The sequence below is a fragment of the Cimex lectularius genome, unplaced genomic scaffold, assembly GCF_000648675.2.
Source record: "Cimex lectularius strain Harlan isolate CLEC.00 unplaced genomic scaffold, Clec_2.1 scaffold288, whole genome shotgun sequence".
Classification (NCBI taxonomy): Eukaryota; Metazoa; Arthropoda; class Insecta; order Hemiptera; family Cimicidae; genus Cimex; species Cimex lectularius.
The window spans coordinates 327,603-354,556 of NW_019392933.1; the positions used below are offsets into that span (position 1 = coordinate 327,603).

The 26,954-nt window shown below is 32.3% G+C and overlaps 2 protein-coding genes across 16 annotated transcripts in view; one reads left to right on the forward strand and one right to left on the reverse strand.

Moving 5' to 3' along the window:
* The window catches only part of LOC106673236 (heterogeneous nuclear ribonucleoprotein Q), a 30,760-nt gene extending 4,241 nt beyond the window's left edge, over positions 1–26,519 (forward strand). Inside the window, exons 2-15 of one of the 15 annotated variants that reach the window (XM_014405263.2) lie at positions 2,278–2,333; positions 14,969–15,121; positions 15,203–15,462; positions 15,599–15,706; positions 15,806–15,982; positions 16,974–17,109; positions 18,222–18,427; positions 18,524–18,673; positions 18,748–18,896; positions 19,158–19,261; positions 20,700–20,848; positions 22,329–22,391; positions 24,220–24,424; positions 24,825–26,519. In XM_014405263.2, coding sequence (XP_014260749.1) covers positions 14,971–15,121; positions 15,203–15,462; positions 15,599–15,706; positions 15,806–15,982; positions 16,974–17,109; positions 18,222–18,427; positions 18,524–18,673; positions 18,748–18,896; positions 19,158–19,261; positions 20,700–20,848; positions 22,329–22,391; positions 24,220–24,424; positions 24,825–25,009 — 2,043 coding nt within the window. In that variant the 5' untranslated portion in view covers positions 2,278–2,333; positions 14,969–14,970 and the 3' untranslated portion in view covers positions 25,010–26,519. Of the gene's footprint in view, positions 1–2,277; positions 2,334–3,192; positions 3,352–5,338; positions 5,423–11,922; positions 12,191–12,391; positions 12,603–14,968; positions 15,122–15,202; positions 15,463–15,598; positions 15,707–15,805; positions 15,983–16,973; positions 17,110–17,348; positions 17,485–18,221; positions 18,428–18,523; positions 18,674–18,747; positions 18,897–19,157; positions 19,262–20,699; positions 20,849–22,328; positions 22,392–24,219; positions 24,425–24,592; positions 24,783–24,824 lie in introns of those variants that run through there. The other 14 variants (XM_024229392.1, XM_014405264.2, XM_014405266.2 and 11 more) reach the window with 14 other exon arrangements.
* Positions 1,052–9,835, reverse strand: LOC106673235. The gene is made up of 14 exons (XM_014405260.2): positions 9,225–9,835; positions 6,210–6,347; positions 5,362–5,486; positions 5,136–5,280; positions 4,935–5,064; positions 4,711–4,876; positions 4,475–4,655; positions 4,305–4,422; positions 3,989–4,229; positions 3,774–3,930; positions 3,586–3,717; positions 3,384–3,501; positions 2,964–3,118; positions 1,052–1,513 (listed from the first exon to the last, which is right to left on the reverse strand). Exons 1-14 carry the CDS (start codon positions 9,716–9,718, stop codon positions 1,417–1,419), a joined length of 2,397 nt encoding a protein of 798 aa, XP_014260746.1. The 5' UTR covers positions 9,719–9,835; the 3' UTR covers positions 1,052–1,416.
* Positions 26,520–26,954: the final 435 nt, after the last annotated feature.

Sequence of the window (26,954 nt, forward strand, 5' to 3'; positions counted from 1 at the left end):
ACTCTTTCTAACTCAGCCACACTACCATACATGGCTTATGGCACTACTTCAATCTTACATTTACTACTACTATTTATTTACAAAACTACAGTTTGGAATCTGGCAAGTTGTTCATAACCTCAATGTCTTCCCATCATTTACGCTGATAAATACATTCATACAGAGTACTTTCAAGCTTTATGTAAAAACAAAAGTTAGGTAGTTGCCGAAGATTTAATATTACTCGACAACTCACCTACTTATCACTACTCTTTAGCACAAATATTTTGTAAAAATATTACTCTATTGAATTTATAATAAATTAAATCGTTTGATAAAATATAAATGATATGAAATGTTTAAAGGAATTTAGCAATAAAAATATTTTTTGACCTTTCAAGAGAATTTTTAAAAAACACTTACAAACAAATACTTACTCATTATTCCATTTTACATACAAATACTTATTGGTTAAAAAAGTAGAAGTTATAGGAGAAAAGGACAAATAATTATTCTTTTTAGTAATATAATAAAAATTGTATTTGGCAGTATGTGACATAACAAACAGCTTATCTGTACATTAGTTAGAAATAAAAATACAACCAGCCAACCATTCATTATCACAATGTACCCATACAAATGGACGGAAAAAAAATCCACATTATAGAAAATATCGTTAAAAAAATCCTTAATTGACTTGAAATAATTAAACATCTAAAACAGTGCTGTATAAAATAAAATAATTGTCTTTTTTTCTTATAAAGGTGTTTTATTTAACATGAAATTTTTAAGACTAATCTTATTTAAATTTTTTGGTTTATGTTGGAAAACATGTCTATGTGGTTTTTTAATAAAAAAACGAGTAAATACATTAATTATTTACGTTCATTTGGACATTTTGGAAGTTTACTCCATCATCAACACCTATACATATATATATATTTTTTTTTTAAAGACAAGTACAAACATGATATTAATATTTTACATTTTTAATTTATTTTTTATTTAAATTATAAATTTAGTACAATATAAGGTAAGCTTTTTAAAAAAGTGATTTTAAAAAAACCACATGGAAATGTTTGTTAACATAACTCCCCCCCCCAAAAAAAAATGATAGTAATAAAATTGACATAACATAAATACCTTACATACAACATACAAAACATTACATATAAAAAATATATTTGATTCTTTGCAATACTTTGTATAAACTTCCAAGAATAGCTATTTTTCTTCACCTCTTGTGGCCTTAGAAATCAACAATATTGTGCTCTATTATCAAAAATTTGGACGGATACATTATACAAGAACGGAACTAGGTCCGCTTAAGTCTACTTGATTTTTAATCAGATCTAATTTATTTAACAATACTAAATAAAATTGCTTTTCAATATTAAAAAAAAATCTAAATTCAATAAAAGTCTCATAATAATACAATTATAATAGTCTCAACGTAAAGAAAAGTGTTAACAAAACGATCAGGCTACCCTGTGTGCTCGTCGCAAATGCAACTCTGCACTTCAGCATGTCAAACCTGAAACAGAAAATTCATAAAATTTTAATATACATTTTTTTTGTTAATAGTGAGTAAGAAGGGGAATGTGGTGTCTGGCCTGCCTCAACGAATGTCATGCATACTTGCAGAACAAGTTTTTTTTTCTTAAATAATGACCTACTAAATAATGCAGAAAATTTTAGTTTTAATTTTGGCAATAATCAAATTTAAATGGAGCACATTTTCATACATTAAATATCATTCAACCTACATTTATTGTGGAATTGTTATATAGACTGTAAAACACTGTTTTTTTGTACCACTAGATAAGACCATATAATTTTTTAAATATGTACTATATATTATTTATTTGATTTGCTGAAAAAGCTATAAAAAATTAATCTAATCAATATATCTGGCAGTTCAAAAATACATCTTTTTGAAATTTATCATAGACAAATTATGAAGGTAGTAATTGGAAATGTCAAATATTAACAAATTAATACATCAACAGCCCTTTTTAAATTCAGAGACTATTCTTTACTGTTTTCAAACTTCAGTACTAACTATTAATGAAAACACATTATAAATAAAGATTATTTAAATTTATTGGAAAACAATCGTTAAGCCTAATTGAATATTGTAATTTTATCATGTAAATTTTTATTTTAGTGGGATTTTTCTTACAAAAAAAATTGCATAATTCTTATTATGAAGAACTAATGTGATAAATTTAAACGAATCTATTATGAACTTTTTCTAGGTTTAAGTGTGCAATTTAATATATTCTTCTCAAATTGCAGAGTTCCTCTGAGCTGCAGTGAGGAGAAACTGAATAAGGGAGTCTTTTACACTGAAGGTGAGTTATAAAAATATAATGAAAAATAATTTCATGAATGAACCACTGAATACTATTAAATTTTTTTAAGTGTTTTATATATATGTAAATTTAGAAATAGTGATGAGTTTGCACTATTTGTAAACTAGTCCTTATTTGAGCCAGGGGTGGGAGAAAAAAACTAGTTTCTATAGGGGTTAAATACTATCTTGAATGAGTTTGGAAACAGGTGTATACTTTGGGGTGGCGCTTTTTTCCATTCTGGTTTAGAATTTACTTCCTTAAACATTAATTTTATTTATTACGGTTTAATTTTAAATGTTGTGATTAAAAATGGTGAAAATGTGATCGTTTATGTGTTGAAATATATGTTAATATTTATGTGTAAAGGAGAGTACGGATAGTAATGAAATTACAAAAAAAAAAAATAAAGTGATGATCCATAGAGGGTAGTTAACTGTTTCCTGTAGGTATTACTTGAATTGACATGGGGGTAGTTTTTGAGAGAGGGGGCAACTTCTTGTTCTTGTGGGAAGGTAGTCAGTTAAAACCCGTTTCTTCAGCCCCACTTTTCTTCTCTTGAGCACCAGAGTGGGGTTGAGGAGCAAAGGGGGGGATGGTCCATGGGAAAAGATCCCTTTTCTCACTCACCTTGTGGCATTGTCCACGACCAGGTTCAGAAATTCTGCTTCCAACAACTGTCCATCATAGTACGTGATGAGATCTTCAAACGGATACTCGTAGCCTTGGAGACACTCACACTTATAGCCACCTGCGTCGAATCCTCGTCCCAGGATCGGCACGCACTTTTTTTTTGCAACAAGAAAAAAAATCAACATCAGATATCTAAATTTTCAAAAACGAAGAACTGGGTGTTATGACACCCAACACAACACCCTCTTTAGTGAAATGTGATGGACGTTTGTGTATCTAAAATCAGTGAGTCAGTGAGATATTCTGCTAAAATTTTGTTTTTATCAAAAAAAGACAACATTCAAGTGACCAACGGATATTTCTCTATCTACAACTTCAAATTACGGTGAGTCAATTGAGACCAAATTTATTACTTACATATGAATTCTTCATATCACATTTATGCGTGCCCTTAAATACATTTGGTGTGTAATATTTATCAGGACATTGATTTATATCCAGTTGAAGTAGATCCATGTTTACAGCCACTACACCCCTATTAAAAAATAAATAAATAAATAAAATGAAATAAAAAAATTCTCTATCCTCTTATAACAGTTAAAAATAAATAAAATCTTACTTAAATTCCAATTTAACTTTAAGGCTATCCCAGCCAAAAAACGGTACAGCATAAGTAATCAGCCATTTTTTCACTTTGCCATCGCAATCAAAGTAAGGATTGGTCCAGTGCCCATGATCAAAATTTGCAGCCCTAAAAATTACATAAATATTATAACAAATAATTTTTTCCCTGTAAATCTTCCAAACCTGTAGTAATTTGGGTAGTGTTCATATTTTGTCAAATGATCGCCAGTTTCAGTAAACCTAAGTTTTATTTTCATGTTGTATTTTTCTAAAGAATCAAAATTAGTCGACCATCTTTCCTTCAAAAACTGAAACCAGGGTTTATTTGTGTAGACTTCATCTAAAATAAAACAATACTTTTAATTTTTAGCAAAAAAAATTTTTTTTTTCAAACAAACCTGATTTATTCAAACGGGCAAGATCTTCTAGAAAGAACTTCCTTATGTTTAATTCAGTTTTGTAGGCGTATGGTGCGAAATATGTACGGTTTGTGAATTTATTCCTGTCCCAATAGGTCCCAGCAGCCCATATCTTACTGTCACCCATGATCAACGAAACCGTTTCTCCCATCATCTGATCCTCTGAGAGAGGTTTGTCTGCTACACGTTTCCCAGAATAGACTTCTTGCGGATCCGAAACCTTAAAACGGGCCAATCTATATTAGGTTTTTTATTACGATAATAAATCCAAAAGAATTGAACAAAAATATATTACCTGTAAAAACGCACTTATAAAATTTGCCAGTCGGACGGCCATTTTTGCTTCGTTCTCAAAAAATTTTTCGGCGCCAAAGCTAACGCTACCCATAAGTTGCAAATCTTGTGGTTTATACCTGTTAAACATTTTGATTTAATAAAAATTTTAAAAATAATTATCCCACTTACTTTTTACAATTTGAAGGCTTGACACCGTAGATAAAATTTAGAGCATCGTGTATATTAAGGATTCTAGATTGAAACGGATTAATCTTGTCACTTTTATTAACGTACTCATAATGTTTCTCCAACTCTTCAGCCCGAATGTAAGGTAATGCCTTCTCCCACTTACTGGGCAATTTATGTTTCCCTGTAATAACAAAACTTATAGATTTTTACTATTTTATACAAATGAGCAAACATACATCCTATTTTAAGACAGTCAAAACCGTTATAGAATTGTTCAGATGTCGCCCTTTCAAGTATTTCCCCTAAAAATGGCCTTCGAACGACGGTTGGTAGCCTGAACCCGGGACGGCAACGGCACTGGTAACCGCCCCTCCTAAATCCCCAACCGTCAATCGGCTCACACTGAAAACAAATATTAAATTAAATTTTTTTATTTAATTGACAAGTTTACAAAGTTTACCTCTGTTGTTTCTTTTTTACACCTGGCTGTGTCTGCAAAATGATTAGGACCACTATTTCCTTCTCCTGTCGGACATTGATTTATATCTATACGCTCAAAATCCATTTCAATAACTGAAACTGCTGTATATCTGTAAATTAAAAATTACCATTAATTTTAAAAACATTTTAAAATTAAAAATGAAGATGTCATAATAATTACGCTGGATATTCAATGTGTCTAAACTGGGTGTGCCTCGGGTAAATGTCTGCGATGGGCACAACAGCTGCGACGAGCCATTTATTTGCCCTGTTACAGTCAAAATACGGCCTTGTATACTTAACAGGGCCAGGGTGTTCATCGGCACCTAAAACAGAAATGATTTTAATATGAAATTATTCTAAAATGAGCAAATTCGTTTGCAGTAAGAAACGGAGAAAGAACCTACCTGGAGGACCGTGGAAAGTAAATGTTTCATTAGTATTATTGGCATAGCGGATCTCGACTTGGTACGTAGTTTTAGTATCATGCCTTCCTTTTCCTACTGATTCATCTGGCAGCCAAAGATTGTACCTTTAAATAGTAGATTTTTTTTTTTTAATTGGAATGTGTAGAATTTGGCTTTTTTCCCTCCTTTTTGCATGCCTTCACAGTTAAATTTTTACTTTTACTTTGTACAATGTTAAATAAGCACTCTATGCATCTTTAAACCCTTTCATTTCAGTTCAACAAATTAAATAAAAATATTTGTTTTCTGTTGAAGGAAAAAAAAAATACAGTAGTTAACAAATTTACCTTATAAAATTAAAAATTAAATATATGACCAGTGGTTATGCAAATTAAATTTTGACTGGGTAAAGGGTAAAATTTGTAATAGTGAATAACGTAGTCTTCTCAAATAAACAATGAATTAAGTAGATCGTGAGATTTCCTCCTATGGTCTGTTAAGAACCTGTTATTTGATCCTTACTTGGTTGATCTGTCAGATGCATTTTGCTACTTTGCCATCTTCAGTGTTGTGACTCTTAAAATTGTTAATGCACTTAGACATACTTAAGATAGTGAAACATGTCTGACAGACCAACCCAACGAGGATAAGCAAACCAAGAGGGATAAGGATCAAATTACAAATTAATTAGAGTAATTTATCTTAAATTTGACTTGGTTTCTTTACCTTTTTATTTATATGATAGAGACAAATTCTGTTGAAAATGTTGATAAATCATTATAATGATTATATAAATTCATGTTTTATTTCTTTTTTAAAATTATTTTAAAATAAAATCTTTCTCTCACCATTCGTTTATCCTGTAATATTCCGTCGTGTAATCATAGGTGAGGCTTTCATTAGAGAATGCTCCTAGATCTTGTACGTTGAACGTGTTCAAAGTTGATATTCTTTCCAAGTGCAGCGGATCATTAAAATCATCAGCCCTGAAACAAATTGAACGGTTTAATTTAAAAAAAAAATTAATAATGACATTATAATCGATTTAAGATGCTATTTTTCATAAATTTTGTTTTAACCTGTCTAAGTAATTTGTCGCTACATCATATTTAAAAACAGTTTTGTAATCCGAGCTCTATGTAACCGAAAAATTCTTATTTTTGGTATGTTTCACTCTTTATTTTTCAACATTATTATATAATTTTGAAAATGAAATAATTCCTTTGTTGAACTGGCACTGGTCACTTACTGGTTACATCTACTTTTTCGGTTTTGAGCCATCGTCATTGTCTAGACAGACCCAGTGGCGGATTCAACATGTATTCACTGACTCATAGACCAACACCAACCATCAAATAATTCCTTTGCTTATTTAAATAAATCTATATATTTTAACTAATTCAAAAAATATCTGTACAGTTTGATTTTTTTTAAATTTGGTCATGTAATAAAGTTTTTGGGAGGAGGGTCAATTAGCAGGAGGTTTTTTTATGTCAGGTAATTGAATAATCACAAAGTTTTAACCCTTGTAACTACTTCTAATTTGATGATTTTTTTTCTTCAAAATTATGAAAAATCAAACCTAAATGAAGTCAAAGTCTAAATGATTATACAGTATTCTAGGATTTTTGGTTTATTTTGTAGTTATTGAGAAACATATGCATGATGACTGTAACTTGATCGTACTCAATCATCCTGCCAATTAATGCTCTTTTTTCTTTATCCTAAATTTGGTTGAACATTGTTTAAAAATCTAAAATATAGCTTATAAAATAGTGCAGACCAGGACAACCTAGTGCAGACCAGGACAACCAGAGTTGTTCAAGCTACAATCACTTTTTTAAAAATCTATGTTTCAATACAATTTTATATTGATAATATTGTAATCAATTATTAGCAGTTATTTAGCTCATAATTTTGCCGATCATCATTAGTCTGTCTATCCTCATTAACATGGTTTGTCAGACATCTTTCCGCATTTTGTAATCTTCAGTGTGTCTGAAAATGGACTGAACACCAAGTGAAGATGGAGAAATGGCGAAACGTGCCTGACAGAACAACCCAGCGAGTACAGGCAGACCAAGATGATTGAATTATTTAGCTCATTTATTGTTAGAAAATAATGAATAATCCAATATGTGAGTCATGTGCACCAGTGTAAAAACAAATTCAATCTGCCAATCTTTCAGCCTATTTTAAGGACATCATCAGGGCACAACTGCCCAAAGATGTCTAAAATTTACAAAATTAAGTTTTTAATATATGGTTTCAAATTTCTTTGAAGACCGATTCAGACCCAACATTGCCCATGGCCATTTTAACAGATTTTCGGTTGTTAAAGAATATCATGTTCTTGCTGCAGTCCTTAGCAATGTTGGGACTGAGTCGGTCTTCATAGAAATTTTTAAACCATCTATTAAAAACTTAATTACGTCAATTTGTAGACATCTTTAAGATTGTTTCACCCTGATGATGACCTTAAAATAGGTCAAAAGCATGGCAGGTAGAAACTGAATTTGTTTTTTTCATCCAGACCATACCGAGACCTAGATTATTTGTGAGTAAAAAAGTGATTGATACTTCTAAACTTGTATAAAACCGAATAAAATTAATTTCTTGGCACAGTGAGTCATGCCAAAATTGTTTTTAGATGAATGTGTTCCTGTTTCTCAATATTTGCAATGCAACATCAAGATTTAGATGTATTATAAAAAAAAGAACAAAATACGCATACAAATTTTAGTGTGAGACTCTGCATGCAGTGAACTTACACAAAAATTGGCCTAAACATAAAACAAAATGGAAATTTATCAATTAAACAAGGCAACAAGGCAAATGAATGTTTGCCGAATGAAAAACAAACAGATACGCTTATTGTTTCATAGTTTCTTTGAATACTTTTTGACTAAAAAGCAAAAAAAGAAAAAAAATCAACGTAAGATTATTTTGGGAGAATAAAATATTGTTTGGCAATTGATTTTTTTATGTATTATTTTTATTGTTTTCTGTACAAAAAAAATTTTACAAATTTAACAATGTGTTGTTCATGAAAGATCTGGCAGGGTATGTCAGACCACAGGGATGGGGAAAAGGGAGAAGAGTTGGCCACTGCCGTAACTCTGTGTTCAGGATTGCCGGTTGAGGTTTGGGGTTGAGTTAGGAGGTCATGAGACCACTGTGTTTTAGTCGGCATGGAGGATTGTTAGGATGAGACGATGAAGAAAGGGCTTGAGCTAGTGGATTGGTGTGGCAGGAAAGCTTTAAGTAGAAGTTGTGGAACCTCACAAATGGGATAGATCTTTGTTGATGGTTAGTGAGATAGAACCGTTAAGGATGAGGCGAGGACTTTTGATTGAAAGGATTTATTTGGATGTTGCATGGCTTCAGAGAGCACCACAGCTCAACTTTGTAAGTCAAAATCGGTCTAATTATTGTCTTGTATACAGTTAGTTTGTTGTGTGTACTCATTGCGGATTTGGGTCCAAGTTTGAGTTGTCCATATCTTTGGTTGAGTTCTTGCTTTTCTTGTTTTGTGTGTTGGTTAGATGGATTACCTTACTGTGTGCCCTGGTGTGCAGTCTTTGATAAGTATGAACATCATGTGCTGACTTTACTGTTCATTTTGCTTAACGCACAACCTGCTTTTCAGTATTTGGTATATTTATTATATTGAAGATTTGTAGTTTTCTACAATTAGAAATGCAAAATAGGGTGGGGCAGATATGATACAGTTCACCTTGCGAGGTTATACTTTATGCAGACAAACCTGATTCTGCACAGTATGCAAAACCATATCAAGTCAGCGTACTTGGCGATGGGGAATGTTCTTTCGCAGTATGTTTGAATCTTTTTATATGCATTACCTGTACGTTCTTGGGGCGAATCTGGAGAATGTTTTGTTGAAGAAACCCCTGTAGGAGGGCGAATATGACATGTTCGGTGAGAAATAAATAGCGCTCGCATTTATGTAAGGGCTGGACGAGACGTCTGCGACTGTCGAGAGGAAGTAATACATCATCCCCGGATCGTACGTGTCGTTGATGGCTGGACGGATGAACCTGGCCTGGAGTATGTAGCTGTAGAAAAAGGCCCGGCTCAGGGCCAGGTTCTGCAGGTGCAGGAGCTGGGTCCTGTTCGGGAAAACGGGGTTTATGTTGATCTCCTTCAAATCGGGCAGATGCGAGACGGAATCTTCGGGGAGGAAGAGGTCGAAAAGTTTCTGAATCTCGCAATTATCCTTGTTTACTTTGTCCATTTGCCTTTTCACCTCGTCGAATGAGTCTTTCGCCTGCCATTCGTACTGGCAGAAAACCCCTATGACGAATATCAAAGCGTAAATGAACACTCCTTTCCACATTTTTGGACACCTTAATAAAGCATCTATTTTAAAATATTAATACTAAGGAAAATACTGAAGAGGCGTTATAACATAAACATCTCTCTAGCTTCGGTCCACGCCTACTTTAGATTCTACAAGTTGCCGCAGGTCCGCCAACCGCGGGAATTCCAACTCTTCTACAAATAAATTTAATTAAACAATAAATTTACGATCATTGCTTGCATTTTGCATTTTAAACATAAATATAACTATCTCCATTGCATAAAATAAAATAAATAATATAATAAAAACAATCACTACATTGCTAAATATAATGGGGGGCTCACCGAGAAATGGCAAAAATTGTTATTAGCTTCACTAATTTCGTGGTCCGCTTGACCAATTATTGTTATTAGCACATAACTATTAACCAAAACGTCAAAAACGTTAATTTATGAAGCACATATCATATTTTAATTATTTAGATAAAATTCATTCAATAAAACAAACAAACAAAACACAAGTATATAACAGAATCTGAAATATTTTCTATTATTGAAGTGTACGTTCCACACTAAAAACTCAAAAAAGAATATTTCGTAAAACACACATATTTCAAAGTAGTTTAGGTCTTATATTAGTTGAAAAGATTCCCTTGAAAGAGTTTATATGCATCATTATATGTTTAATTGTACGTTAAAGATGAACATATAAGTCACATACTCATACAGACAAAAAATGAGAGGGAGAGAGAGAGCGAGAGCGAGCGAGGGGGGAGAGAGAGAGAGAGAGAGAGAGAGAGAGAGAGAGAGAGAGAGAGAGAGAGAGAGTGAGAGTGAGAGAGAGAGAGAGAGACTATAAACAAACACAGACACCAAGAGCATAATAAAATCCAATATAATTTCTAAAATTGAAATTGAAATTTTGATCAAATGTACATTAATTTATACTCAAATTCGCAGAAAATTTGGTTATGTCAAAACTAGAATAACTAATTCTATCATAATGAGGAAATGTCCTTTTGTAAGGAAACAATTAAAAACTAAGGAATTTAAAATTAAAGATTGGCAGATTTTAACCCTTAAACTTCGTACCCCAAAAATAGTTTATTTTGATTTGCTTTATAATTAGGTTGATGCAGGACATAAAAAAAAGTGTTGGGCGTATGTGGCACCTGGTCTGCACACATCGAGTGCCTCTTTATTTTATTAACAGGAGGGGGTTGATTTTTTCTCCAATTTGCACAAAGGATTTTTTTTTCACCTTTCGCTTGGGGGGAGAGAGAGAGAGCAGAATGCTAAATACGCCCGTAAAAAACGGAGGGACGAATTACAAAAGGGGTGTCGAAACATTTCATAACAGTCTTAATTCTCTCCCCTCCCTCCCTGGAAATTAAGCCAGAACAGTTGGATCGGAATGACAGAATTTTATAATCAGTTAGTATAAGTATAGGGAAAATAGAGATAGACTTTGTAAACAACCAACTCCATCTCAAGGGTCGTTAATATTACATAACATAAACGAAATATATCATTAATATTGGAAGAAAAACAATAAATTAAACGATCTTACTAGGGTTTTTGCAAAATGTCATGCTTGGCCAAGCCACATACGACAAGATGTACTTTATACGCAGAGTGCAAATTTTGTAGGGCGGGTAAAGATTTAAATTCTACTGGCGATGGGTTATTTCGGTTGTTAATATTACATACCATAATATTTCATTTATGTTTTCGAAGAAAACCCAATAAATTAAACTTTCTATTTGGGTTTTTGGAAAATATCGAAGTTGGCAATGTCAGATGGCAAGACTGCAGTGCTGTACTTTACATGCTAGATGCAAATTTTGCAGGACGTCTGAATCTTTCATTTAAATTTATTTATAACATTTCATTTATATTGGGAACAAAAATATATAAATTAGAAGTTTCTACTTGGGTTTTTGCAAATTGTCTGGCTTGTCCAAGCCACAGATGGCAAGATTGCAGTGGTGTACTCTATATATTTGCGTATGCAAAAGCTCGTTTAAAATTTTGCGGGATGAATAAATTTATTGCGATTTTTTTAGGGGGCGGGTCCGTGGCGGAGGCGGCAGCGTCTGTCCCCTCGAATTTCCCCGTTTTCCATTTGTCGCGGATCGGTTTTGCTGCGCGGGAATGTGGGTCGGAAAAAGCCGTTCAAAAGCGCAGCGGACCCGTTTCTAGAGGGAGAGAGAAAGAGTGAGTGAGAGAGAATGATTGAGAAGGATCAAGAGAGGAGAGAGGGTTCGTCAATGGCGCCGCGCTCGAGAATCGAGATTATTATTGCGCGTCGGTCTCTAAGGAATTACGGGATCACGTCGAGCCGAGGTTGAGGTCGCGAGTCGAGACGGCCGCCATTTCGCACTCGGTGCATTTTTCACTCCCTGCCGACGACTCACCGTCTCAGCCGCCTTGTGTCCGCGTTTCCGGACATCCGACGCTCCCCGACCGCCTCGCTCGTTTCCAACTGAATTTTATGGCCTAATAACACGTAAGTAACGACGTTTCGAGACGTTTTCACTCGTTTCCAACTGGCGTTTTCAAAGCCGGCCGGTTTTCCCGTTTTTCCCCTGACCGGCCCCGCTACACCTTTTCACCGACGCACGAATCGACAGTTTTTTGTATTCCGATATCAAAACGACTATTTAGTTATCCCATTTTTTCCCCTCGGCCTGATCTTCCTTTGTTTTTCTTATTAATACTTGTTTCCAGCGCCTTTCCCAGTCCCTCGGCCCTTAACCTTAATTTCTCGTCTCTCCTTACTTTCGAGCCGTCCACACTATTTTCTCGACTTTTCTCTGGATTTTATCAAATGAAGATGTCTGAGGAGAATCGGGCCGACCTCGGTTTCGAATCTTTTTCTTATTTAAATCCGCCTGGAGATAATTCGGACTTGTTAAGAGGTTACACATTTTTTTTATTGTTTGTGATTAGGTTATATGGCTTTATTTTAAGTTTTATTTATAACTGTTTTATTTCTACGACGGAGGAAAGACATTTTCTCGATTTTCCTCCGTTTTAAATTCTACTGGAAAGTAAAATTTAAATGTCAGGCGTTCTAACACGCGATTTTCATAGAGACCGTTTAACTTTCTTTTTTTTTTTTACTTTCAAAACTTCCAATTCTCCTTTTTTCTTCTCTCTCTACCTCCTTTCCTCTCTCGCACACATTTTCTTTTATTTGCAATTAAAAAAGAGAAGATAAAGCGGATTTCTACCTGCTTTGACTTGCCATATTGGAGTAACACTTGTTGCCTCCTCCCCCCAAAAATCCTTTCCCTTTGTCTTAAACTTCACTTTTACTTTCCTTTAACATTTTAACACTTAAGTGTATCCCCCAAAAAATTAAAATAAAACAATTATTTAAGGCCTATTTTGAAACCCCATCAAAACTTTCTAATCCTTTCTAAACTGTTATATTTAAAGTCCTACATAATAAACAGCGTAAAACACCTATTATAAAATCTAAAAAGATAAACCTTGTAAAACACACAGCTTAAATCTAACCAACAGCTGTTACATCAATTTATTTTTTTATAAAAGAATTAGGCTTATAAACATTCATATTTAAAAAAGAAAATGATATTTAAAAGTAAATCCAGTTAAAAGTAAAGTGAATTTAAAAGTAAATTTTATCTGTCGTAGAATCGGTTTTTTTATAATTTGAAGTATTGGCTGAGAAGTATGAGCACTTGTAAATTGGCAAAGTTACAAGTCTTGAATTCTTTTTGTCCTATCGCTTAATTTGCATTCGGTGTGGTTTTAGTTATCTTAAATTTCTACTAACCATTTGAATTTTTTTTACTACATTGTCAAATTTGACAAATATTTTGTTATAATTTCACCAGTGTTAACATACGAGTGCAATAAATAGGCATGTCTATAAAGTTTCAGTGTTTTTTTTTATTTGTTACAAATATTTTTTCAATTTGATCATTAATGATCATTACGGTATGCCTATCTTTGCTGGGTTGATTTATCACACGTATTTTGTTTTCCACCATCTTCAGTGTGTCTGTATATGTTAAGACTCTTTTTTAAGGCCATGGGGTTGGAGTGTGTCGGTTGTTTCATCTTCTCACCATCTTCAGTGTGTCTGTGGGTTAAGTCAAGCCTCTTTAGTCATGAGGTTGGAGTGTGTCGGGGCTTTTGGCATATTAATTTTTTTAAATGTTCCTGTCAGTCTTTGTTATTGTCGGTCCTCTTTATTTGTAGACTAAGTATGTGAACTATGTTCAAATAAATTTTTTTTTTAAGTTCATTACTGAGCAGACCATATGAGGAAATCTCGCTAGAAATACTTTTGTTGATGTAGGTGTTCGTCTGCGAGTAGGTGAACTCATGCTGAACCTATCTTTACTCGGGGGTTTGTTGAACTACTCAAATAGACCAATGCCAATTCAGCATGAATTAAAAAAAAAAAAAAAAAACTTGTCATACAATTTTCCAATCTTTTTTGGTACATTTTGTTACAGACCGTCGCATTTTGCAAATCTTAGGTTTCTCATAAGTTACCCATACATCATGTATGTTTTATGTCAAATAATATATGCTTTCTATTTATTTTTGTATTTTAACAAGAAATAATCAAATCAAACATTCAACGTAAGCTAAAAGTTTGCCAGAATGTCCAAAATTTTAGTATGTTGAATTGATATTCATTTGACTTGGCCTGTATTTTTTAAAATAAAAATGTTTGTTATATTTAAGTTATTTTTGGTGATGATCTGGTAGGTGCAGTAGCTTAATACTCTTATATCATCCTGGTCTGCCTGTTCTCACTGGCTTTGTTTTTATGCTGTTGTTTTGGTGGTTGGGCTTTTATAAAATATAGACTAATAGTAGTTTAGAAGTAATCTAGGGTAGGAGAATTACCAGCAATAATAGGCAGATTTTGATGATTGAAGATGATCAAGCTAGGCCTTAAAATTATTTTTTTAAAGTATAAATAAGGAAGTATAAATTATTTTTTATTTAAAATTCAAGAGCATCCTGAACATTTGGTGTTGATATGGTAGACGTTTTTTAAGTTTAAGTGTACTTTGAATAAATCTTTAAATCTTTTTAAAATCTATTGCAATTCAAGGTTTAATCAGAAATTATTATTTTTATTTTAATGATAATTTTTGGTTGTGCACATTAGAAAGGTGGCCATTTTTGGTAGTTGATAGGCCGTTTAGTCTTAGTAGCAAGCTTTTTTTTATCCCTAACATTACATCATTTGTTTTATAATTTCTAATCATTATATCTTTAATTTTATTTTGTTTAGCCATGGCAGAAGGTAACGGGGAAGTGACAATAAAAAATGAAAATTCAGCAACAGATGATGACAGTGTCGAAAAAACAGAAGACTATCCAAAACTAATTGCTTATGGACTGGATGTAAAAGTAGCATCAAAATTGGACGAAATTTATAGATCAGGTTTGTAGAATTTATCGTCCTTTTATTTTCTTTTTTCTACTAGTGAGTTTTATAACTTAAAAATTTTGATTTCCCCAATAGGAAAATTAGCGCATGCCGACCTTGATGAACGCGCTCTCGACGCTCTAAAAGAGTTCCCAGTTGAAGGTGCTGTCAATGTGTTGACCCAATTTTTAGAATCCAATTTAGAACACGTTTCCAACAAATCAGCTTATCTATGTGGGGTCATGAAAACGTACAGGCAGAAGAGCAGGGGTGGTGGTACTGCTGGACCGGGGTCTGCTGGCAATACCACTCCTGCATCCACTCCTGCCAAAGGCCCTGACGAGGATAAAATCAAGGTAAATATTAAAAATTATTAATTTACCTTTCTTATACCTTGAGTTTTTTAAGTTTTTAACTATGCCATATAGGAAATTTTCAATTTTTTAAAAAGTTTGGTTGTGATAAAACTGCCAATAATGGAATATTTTTCAGGCGATTCTTGAAAGGACTGGCTACACGTTAGACGTGACGACCGGCCAAAGGAAATATGGTGGCCCGCCACCGAACTGGGATGGGCCTCCACCAGGCCCTGGCTGTGAAGTGAGAATGAAAACCGCTATAATTGAAATATGAATAGAAATTAAGGTATTTAGTTATTAAAACAGTCAGGATTTAAACGGGAAAAATCGCTATTTATAGGTATTTTGTGGTAAAATTCCTAAAGATATGTTTGAAGACGAATTAATCTTATTATTTGAAAAGAGTGGCAAAATATGGGATTTAAGGCTAATGATGGATCCTATGACTGGAACTAACAGAGGTTATGCTTTTATTACTTACACGACTAAAGAAGAAGCCCAGCAGGCGACTAAAGATGTAAGTGTTAAACTTTTCTAAATTTCAACACATTTGTAAATAATCATTTCTTATATCCTGACTTCATTCCACATAAGACACAGTCTTGTTTTCCTTATCTATTCTATTATTTGTTTTTGTTTAAAAAATTTTGTGTATGCCTTCCTGCATTTTTGTATTCGAATTAGCCCAGTTGACTTGAAAGAAAAACACAGTAATCATTATTAAATCAGCGATTGAAATAGCTTCAGTCTTATGTTTCATTCACTACCATTGGTATGTGTACCCAAAGCAGTGTACAGAATGGCTTTTCTGACTTCTTAGGCTAGTTTTACACTACCTTTTTGTTAATAGTAAATCTTAGGGTTTTTTATTTTATTTTTTTTTATGGTGTATTTCAGATATAGCCATTCTTTTATCTGTCAACAACTGTGCATGATATTGTGGAGGTTTTCTTTTATTCATTGTAGAGTGTACGATATATTAATTTTATTATTTTAATTTCATAACTTATAAATAATTTGGATTTTTATTCTTATATTGGTGGAGGTGAAAGAAAGGTAAGATAATTTAACAAGTAGCGTGATAAAAGAACAATTAAAAAGAATCCTAGGCCTCCTCTTTGCTCATTGAGCAAATTGTTCGAGTCTAGAGTTCTCAACTCCCTCATCTTACAATCCTTGAGTTGTGCTTTGTAGACCGTTATTTGTACATTATAAGTATTTACAATTGAGAGAGTAGTTAGTAATGATTTTGATTTTGATTATTTTTTACCTTTAACAGTTTTTAGTAGGTGTGTGTTTCAGGGATAAGAGCCCGGTTTTGTTGCGATGTTTTTAAATATATAGAGTAAAATAAAGTAATTGAAAAAAATAAAGTCTTAGAATAACATTTAAATTTAATATGATTTAAAAAAAAAAAGATTTCCGAAAAACATTTTCTTTACAAAATCTAGATTTTTTTAATATTTTTGTTTTGACTTTTTGGCATGTTTTTTTTTCTAAATCCACAGCTCGATAATCACGAAATCAAACCCGGCAAGCACCTGAAAGTTAACATTAGTGTACCGAATCTGCGACTTTTCGTTGGGAACATACCAAAGTCCAAAGGCAAAGAGGAGATCATGGAAGAATTTAGTAAATTAACAGGTAAAGTTGTTGCTGAGTACACATAACCAATGCAGCAATGAAGGCTTTGTCAGGGCTTTCCTTGCTGGTTTTTCTTTTCTTTCGTTTTTTTTTTCTTTTCTTTTTTAAATCTGTCATCAAGTTAGTGTAAAAGCGAGCTCCCCCCACCCCCGACCGTCAGTTGGCAAGAGGCATACACCCCTCCTCGTGCCTTTTCGTTTTTTTAATTGGCGTTTTTCCCTTCCACGTTCTTATTGCAGCTCAATGATTACGAAATTCGAAAAGGGAAAAAGATTGGTGTAACCGTTTCTTATAACAATCACCGCTTATTTGTTGGGAATATACCAAAGAACCGTGACAGGGATGATCTTTTTGAGGAATTTTCAAAACATGCACGTAAGTTGGAATGCCTCCCCCTATTTATGTTCCATGTTTTATTTATCTCTTCTTACAACGGCAGATTAATTTTTTTTTATTTTGCTTAATTTACAAAATTTTAATAGTCCAAATCGCATGTTGGGGTGGTAATTATGAAAAAATGTCCGAACCTCATACTCAAATGAAACGCATGTTTATTTTATTTATTTGTTGTAATGTAAATGTACAAATTAATGTTTACTCAAACACACGTTATTTACTAATATTTTTTATCAATCATCTAATACTTAAATTTTTGTTTAACACACTGTAAATGATCTAATAAAATGAAGTGGTGTTTGTTAATTTCGGTGTTCTACCATAATTGTTCCTTATTGAAATTAAAAAAGCAATAAAACTGCTGGGTTGGCTTTGGAATTTGTAAGTAGTTGTAGTTGCTATATTAATGTTATTTATATTAACTTCATGAATTAAATTTAAAAAAGGTATGCTTTTTGCCAATTTTTATTTATTTTTAAAGCAATTTTTTAAATTAGGAAAGCATGATTTTATATATACAAATAAAGCTTTAACTCTGCTGCTTATTTCACTCTGTTGCCCTTTTGAAATTAATAAAATATTCCACGGTAAATGAAGGGGTGGGTGGGCTTAATTTTTAATTTTTTTTTTGTACTCTATGTATAAAAACGAAAAACTGAAAAGAAACAGGTCTAATGAAATTTACACCTTCTCTTAAACAATTTTGTCGTCTTTAGCTGGATTGACAGAAGTAATCATCTATAGCTCTCCGGACGATAAAAAGAAAAACAGGGGATTTTGCTTTTTGGAGTATGAATCCCACAAGGCGGCATCTCTTGCTAAAAGGAGGCTTGGGACTGGACGTGTCAAAGTCTGGGGCTGTGATATAATTGTGGACTGGGCCGACCCTCAAGAGGAACCGGATTCAGAAACCATGGCTAAAGTTTGTAATTAATCTAATGCAAAATTGGCTATTTAGCTCCTAAAAACATCTTTTAATTACAAACCCTTATAATTTTGTGTGAAATCTTCCAAATAGGTCAAGGTGCTCTATGTTAGGAACCTTACTCAAGAATGCTCAGAGGAGAAGCTCAAAGAGGCCTTTGAAGTTTTTGGTAAAGTTGATAGAGTTAAGAAAATTAAGGATTACGCATTCATTCACTTTGATGAAAGAGATCACGCAGTCAACGTAAGTACCCTTAAGTCCTTAAACCTTATAACACGTCAATTTAATATTGATATTCACTGTAATTTGCATAAAAGGCTATGGATGAACTAAATGGAAAGGACATGGGTGGGTCAAGTATTGAAGTTTCTCTAGCCAAGCCACCATCAGATAAAAAGAAAAAAGAAGAGATCTTAAGAGCTAGGGAACGCCGAATGATGCAAATGATGCAGTTGCGAGGAGGAGGGTATGTCATATTAGGAAAAAATAAAATTGAACTTCAATCTTCTGTTAATTATGCGAACATTTTTCATGTTAAAGATTACATTATTCAAGTTTTAAAGACAAAAGGATCTGTCTGACCCATTTTTATTTATTACCTTGTGTGAATAAAGAAAAGTTTCCCAAATTGTTACCTTACACAATTTGCATATAATCCAAGACTATTCCACAGTCTTCAATTGTTCGTATTTATCACTGGTGAAAAGGAGCCGATTTGTTTTTTCAGGTTCTCTCCACAGCATCCAAGCATGATGGCCCCGTTGCCCAGGGGTGGGCCGATGCCACGAGGTTCTTCTAGCACCATGCGGTCCATGGGACGTGGGGACTATGGTAAGTCTAGTTTCATACAGGATATTGAGTATTCTGAAGGTTCATTAATGATTCGGTCAGAAAACAAAACAAAATTAAGCATGAAATCCTCAAAGCTTCAGCTTTCATCTAACAAACAGTCCAATATACAGCTCATTCACTCAATAACCTAAGTGATGTTACAACAAATTATTTATTGAAAGTTTTGTATACAAACAAAATTTATTCAAAATAATTGCATGCCAATTTTTAACATGTTAATTAATGTTTTTATGAAGTAGGCAAGTAAGGGAATTTTGATGGGTGATAAGGTTGAAAGATTTCTTTAATAAAAGAGTAGTATTTGAAACAAATTATTTCGGTTTGTTTTAAATTAGAAAATGGTTGGTGAGGGTTAATACTCTTTAATAAGATTTTTAAGCTTTAAAAAATGTATGCACGATTTTTGCAAGTATCAGCAAATAATTACCAAATATCGACGCCTATTTGTTTTATACATATTTTCATTTTCATCGCATGTAGAAAAAAATCAAAAACTTTACATGTGAGCCCAAAAAATATTGTCTAATGTTATTTCCAAATTGTTCAGTTGTCTTTTTACATTAACCAATTTCCATTTCATTTCCCTTGTTTATTTGCCAAAATAGTTATCTAGAGAAAGAATTGAAATTTATAAGTTTATGGCAGCTTTGATGACCGACAAGGTAAGTGTTCTTTCTTGCTTAAAAAAAAAATCAATCTTGTGTCACTTTTTTGGTTTGTACATTGCCAAAGGTATTTCTATTTCAACGTGTGGAGGGATACTAAAATGATCCTTATTGACCCTTTATTTACCTTTTCCTTTCAAGTTTTAAGTAACTAAAATATAATTAGAAAGAAATAGTTATCCAAATTGTTAATCTTTTCCCGGCATGCACTTATTTGAAAGAAAAGACAAAATTATAAGTAGTCATTTTTTCCTGTAAATAGATAGAAATTCAATTTAGACTCAGTGTTTACAATAAAGCTCTGAGGTTAAAACAAAATATCTTGAAACACTTACTGAATTCTTAACATTTTTGGTACATTTTGAACCTGAGCTGCTTGAAGACATCCATGTTAATCAGAAGGATGTTACGGTTTATCTAATTTACCACAAGTAGACAATATATTTTTTTTAAAGAGATTTTTCAAGGATATAATACATTGCAATTTTGGGAACTTTTTTTTTCATTTTGAAAGAGGCAAATTCAATCGATTTTGTAACTAATGTGTTTCGTTTCATATTTGAAAGACAATTTAATTGTTTAACAGACTCAGTTTACTTGTGAAATGGAATTTAAGTCCAAGCCAAGACCAAAACTGGTTTTTTTCTTTTTGCCTCAGAACTTTATTGTTGCATTTTAGAGAAAACTAGTGGAGAAATATAACGGTAATAAATTAAAAATGCTAGGTATTTTGATGTGTTATGTTTTTATAGATTACGATTATGACTATTACGGTTATGGGGATTATCGAGGCGGCTACAGTGACCCATATTATGATGACTATTATCGTTATGAGGATTACTATTACGATTATACTCCAGCAATACCTCCGGCCCGTGGAAGGGCAAGGCAGCCGCAGCCGGTGGGTTTTTAACAAAAAGTGTCCCAAGATATTTAAAAAAAGGCCTCCTTTTTCTTTTATCCTTCATGATGTGTTTGGTCTGTGGCACATTTTTCATTTCATAAAAATTGAAGAAAATACATTTGGGTCGAGCGTGCCTATTACCAAATACATTTTAATAATCATATCTGAGTCAGCAACGCCGGGAAAAGCGGAATATTGGCAGGATTTATTTTTTTGAAACCTGATGATCCAACTCATAGGCATTGAACATCACGAAAAGCAGAGTTTTGAAAAAACAATTATTGAAAGGAAAAAGTTTATTCTTATTTTAAAAAAATCTCTTTTCTATCATCATTGTATATTATATACCTCTTTTGGTTGTGGGTTTGCACACTTCACCCAACCTTTTATTAACATTGTTTCAACTGCCTCCTTGTTTTGCTGCCTCTGTTGGCTCAGATATGATGCCTTGTGATACTTTTTCAGATTTTATTTTAATATTTTGCTGTTGTGTTTCCTCGCCGCCCTTCTAGTTGCAGGGTTATCCAATAGCAAGAGGCGGAGATCCCGCCCACAAGGCTTCGTCTGTGTGCATTGCCTTTGACCCCCCCCCCCATAACTGCAACAACACTAACTTTCTCAAAGCACTAGCTTATAATTATGATTTATGATTTTGTTTTTAAGAGGACGTTTTTAAACACTAACTAGAAGAAATCGTTCTCCCTACTATTATTTTTATATATTTTTTTCTTTTATATTTTTAGTTTTTTTTTCAGTTATATTTTAAAAATCATGGCAGGAGTTTCAACAGACGGATGACATATTTTTGATTAAAATATGTTAATGGCATTTGTATATGTAAAACCATGTTTATTTTATTTATTTTGTGTGTTTATTATATGTTTTTTGTTTTGTTATACTTATTTATTTTTGGGCGAACAATTTGTTTTGTTATTATTAACGCTTTAAATCTATCGCTTATTCTATTTTCTTTGCTTAATTTGTCATGCTTTATTATTGTTGCGCAAGTAGTGACTATTAATTTATGCTTTTTAATAAACCAATGTGCTTCGCTTTTAGGCAGTTTTGTAGTTGCTTGGATTCCCAGAATCCTAATATTAATATTGTAAAGCTTTACCACAACCTTTGCTTTTATATTTGGATAACCCTGCTATCTGCTATTCATTTGTGTATAGTTTTGTTTTTGTTTATAATTCATCAAAATTATAGAAAGTCAGAAATGTATTTTATTATGTTGTTTAAAAAAAATCACATTCTTGGCTTTCTCAATACTATTTCGTTGTAAAATTAATATTAAACCAAAAAAGGACAAAATTTATTTAACTCTAGCTACTATTTTGAGTTGGCATGAAAAGCCCCAGTTGCTATTTGTTTTTTAATTTTTTTAAAATTGTTTTTCTGTCATAAATTTATTTTTATTTTCTGTTTCTATATTAAAAAAAAGCTTTTAATCATTGGTGATAATTTGAACTACTAGGGTATCATGGAGGGCGTTATGGAGAGAGGAGCAGCCAGTACGGGCCTGAATTCTGGGACCCAGGTTTGTTATCAACTTTATATTAAATTATTCGTCTGCGTAGATTTTTTTCTTGTTTTGTTGCTTGTTTTATTATGCACTGTTTATTTATTTTTTTTTTCAAAAATAAATTTTTGACAGTGTTTGTACAAATGGCAACTGGCTTTTAATTTACGATGTCAATAGACAAATCAAAAGTCAAATTTAATGAAAATGCCGACTCAAAATTTTTTATGTAGTGCCAAATTTTATTTTTTATTTGGAAAAACTTGTAACCCTGTAAGTTGCAGCAATACTATTCAGCCGTAAACAGTGAAATATTTTATTTCAAATTGACTTGTGCTAATTTTATATTAAAATTCATAAAGGAAAATAACTGTCCATAAATGGTACTTTCAAACAACTTCCTGCTCACTAAGGTTCTGTTGCTAATTGAAACATGTTTTGGTTCACCCTGTAAAATTAAAAAGTGGTCCAAATTTAACATGGTGCTTTTTGGTTGTATACATAATAAAAGATGTAAAAACAAAATTTCTTGATATGTTAAATCAAAATTTATTTAATACATTGTAAAAAGGGTTCATATAGTTTATTCTTCGCAAAAAATTTTCATTTTCCCTGATATTTTTTCTGTCCTAAATTTACATTATCGTTTTGACCAAGTTTCCATTAAAAAGTTGGGAAAAACATTGTATTCACAACCAACATTGTAATGTATGGGATTTTTTTTGAGATAATCATAAAATTTTCATGCTGCAACTCATGAGAATTATTTTATATAAATAAAAAGAATCTGTTTATGTAAAGTAACCAATAAACATTTTCTTATTACAATCTACCTCGCCTTTTCGGATAAAATCTTGAGAGTAGGCAACATGCTCTAGTAGGCGATGTAAATGTTTAGGTTGATTATGGATGAGTCTTTTATTGAGTATTACGCTCAACAGTTTACTTTTGCTAGAAAACATTCAATTTTCAATTTCAATTACAATTACAATTGCCTACCGTTCAGTTAGAATGTTAGTCAAATATATTTTAAGATTTTGTTGATCAATTTCACTTATTAGACAGTGACGAAAAGAAAATTAAAAGTTTTCTGTCCCTTAGTTTAATTGTATCCTCTTCGATGTTACAATTATTTTGGCATTAATCTCTTCATAGTTCATTTTTAGAATGTTTCACATCATTTTTTTATATAGAATTTTAGTCATTCGGAACTTTTTTAGTTTTAAGCTAAAGGAGTTTGACTGTTAGCATTATTTTAGAATTGATATTTTAATCCAGAGGTAGATAGGTTTAGGTTGAAGAGATTGTCTAGAATTTATGTTGTAACATGGAAGAAGAGAAGAAGAAATGAAAAAAAGGATCAGTATTGTAATTAGAAAAAGAGATTATTTGCGATAATGAAAACGAGTACTGTTATTTTTAAAGTTAAAATAAGAAGTACGTACATGTATGTACTGACTAGCTAATGCTACATAGAGGTTGCTTAGAAGAAATGAGAATTTTCACGAAGAACAGTCTACTTGGTTTAATTTACAAACAGAAAGCATAATTAGCAATGTGAGAGCTGAACAGAAATTGGGTTATTTTACCCTGTTTGTTTCCTTTGTCAGGTTGTTGACATCAACAAAATTACTTTTCATGGATTTAAATAAAAAAAAGTAATGTGGTTATATTTCTAAATTAGCACGCTTCAACATTAACACAAAATTTACAGAATCAAAATTGTAAGTTTACCATTTAGATAAAAAAAAATTATTGCTGCTCCTTGACAGGTCAAAAATTGTATTCAAAATTTGATATTTTTGTTCTTTTTTTTGTATAACTAACATGACGGTTGATGTTGTAGGGTGGGCGTGGGCGTGGAACAGTGGGTCGTGGGCGAGCAGGTGGGCCCCAGGGTCGTGGGGTGGGGGCGCTGGGGGTCAGCAGCAACACCAGCAGAGTTCAGCAACCACAGCGGGGGGCGGGAACTCAAGGCGCACCTCATCGTGGCCACCCCCACAACCATCAGCCCGCCCGTGGCTCTCAACGCGCCAAGCAAAGTTTACCAGGTGATTTCCAAATTTCTCGTACTTAACTACATCCGTCACACGATCCTCTATTCCATCCCCCATGCCCTTTTCCTTCTGTAGCTGTTCTTCCGAATCCGGATTTTAGATCTTTGCTAGCTCGTAAGTTTGTATTAGTCTTAGTTCATTAGTTTCCTCTCCATGTTGTAGGTCATGCTCATCCTATCGCCAAGTTTTTGAAGACTCTCAGCCAGAAACTTAAACTATCTTATTGCTTAGACATTAATTTTTCTTCTTTTGCTAATTTCATTAACATATTCTCTTCCTTTAAGTCATCTTTTTTTATAATTACATTATTCTCATTTTTTTATACATAATTAAAATTCTTATTAAAATTTCACTAGTGTTTTATTTGTACAAATATACAAATCCGATTTTGTAGGTAAGCGTAAATTGGATGGGGGCAACCAGAACCAGGGGGAAACTAAGCGTCGCTATCAGAGCAGCTGGGGAAACCAACCTCTTGCACAACAGCCTCTAGGAAATACATACGGAATGAACGGAGGTGCCTATAGCTCTACAGGAGACCAACAGTGGTACCAGGACTCTTACGGCAGCTGGAGTTAGGCTGTGACTTAACTTTTTGTGTGTTAAATCTGTGAACGTTCAATAACAATATGTATATATTTATCAACCATATGTATAATTGAATTATACATATGCTTATAAATATATAAATATTTAAATGAGCAAGTCAGGGACTTAGCGAAGACGACAAAAACTTGTTTGTTTTGTTTTTGTTATATATTTTTTTAGTCATCTAATTTCCAGTTGAAATTTTGAGAAATTCAGATTTTTGTTTTTTGGTAATGCATTCAGTTTTCTTTCGATCTAAATATGAATTTGTCAAAAAAAAAAAAAAAAAATTAAATTATATGAGAGAAGATGAGGAAAAAAAGGATACCTACAATAGTATTTGTACAACGTTTCTTTGTTCAGCAGCTGTGTACATTACCCTGTGGACCGAGCGTTTGGCTTCTGAACTTATTTGTAACTGTAATCTTAAAAAAAAAAAAAGATAATATGGTTTATATAAAAGAAAAAAAAATTAAAAACCTATTTATTCGTAGATGTACAAAATTATATTTTACTTTTGAGTCTTGATATATTGTTTATTGTAAATGAACTTTAAACTTTTGTGATTAGAGCTACAAGTATTGCGAACATTCCCCCTCCTTGAGCAAGAAAACACCTTTTTATGTCTCAGTGTTGACCCACCCCCTTAGTTCTGGAGTATCACATCAATTTTAGGGGGGCGAAACAACTAAAAAAAAAATGAAAAAATTAAAAGTAAAAAAAAATCAGGTTTTCATGCCCTTTTTCAAAAGCAACTGTTATCGTTATTGCTGCCTTATTGTTAAACAAATTGGTTACTGGCTTTGGTTCTCGTTAACATTTTGAACCATTTTATCCGTTTTGATATATTTACATTTTCTTCTTTGTAGAATACAGTTGTAGATTAATTTTTATCTTCTAAGCACCATGAAATTTTATTTCCAGTTCTTTTTTATTATTATTTTTTGTTTGTTTAATTTAAGTTGGCTGGCGCAAGAAGTTACTGTTAACTTGCATTTTTTAATGTTTTTATGTTATCTAGTTTAAATTTTTTTTTCCATTTTTTATGAAATAAAAAATTAAAAACATATTTTTAAAACTAGCTTAAAAGCAAAGAAAAAATTTATAAAATTTTGTTTAATATTTTTTTATTACTTTCATGAAATGTTAAGCATGTTATGGGGGTAGAGTTTAGGCATATTATAATTAACGATTATAAATATATTAAAAAAGAAAAGAACAAGAAAAAAAAACAATGTTTTTTTTTCCAAGCTCATCTTGGTATACTTTTTTAATTGGTGACCACATTTTTTAACCCTAGGTTTGTTACAGAATTACTATGTTAATACTAATATTTTGGTTTTAGTATATTTTATGACAATTTGTTTTCATTTTTTCTCACTATTATGTTAAGGAATTCGTTATTTTTAAAAAGGTATGATCAATACTCAAAGCAAATCCCATAAGTAAGTCTTGCGTCGTACTCTTAGTAAGCCGTAGAATCGCTTTGCTTCTTAATTTTCAGCTTTCTTTTAAAATTTAAGTATTTCCTTTTAGTGTGACAAAAAGTATACATATAAAAATTAAAATAATTTAAACACATCTTTGTTTTTTGAGTTCGAAATGGCACTTTTTTAATTGAATATTTTTCTTTTTACTGGAAAGCCAAATGTAATGATCAATCTACATATTATGTCTCAATAAACAGTTGTATGTGACCATTATTTTATAAATTGTGTTACCAATTTCTTTATTTCTTCTCTCTCTTTTATTATATTATTTTTAGAAGATAGTGCTCAACTGCCTGTAATATTGAATTTATGTGTCAATTAAATACATCTCTCTAAGGGATACTGTGTGATATTTGGATAATAATATTTTCTTTGAGTGAAACGGAAAGGAAAAAGATTTGTTAATGTTTTTGTTCAGGTAACAAACATATTTTTTTACCCCCTGA

What these genes read in the sequence shown, in the direction of transcription:
- LOC106673235 (XM_014405260.2), bottom strand. Translation starts at nt 9,718, where the DNA reads ATGTGGAAAGGAGTGTTCATTTACGCTTTGATATTCGTCATAGGGGTT. An exon ending in TACTTTCCACGGTCCTCCAG is followed by an intron (nt 5,281 to 5,361) that starts GTAGGTTCTTTC and finishes TTTCTGTTTTAG; the next exon opens with GTGCCGATGAACACCCTGGC. An exon ending in CACTACCCAAATTACTACAG is followed by an intron (nt 3,718 to 3,773) that starts GTTTGGAAGATT and finishes TGTAATTTTTAG; the next exon opens with GGCTGCAAATTTTGATCATG.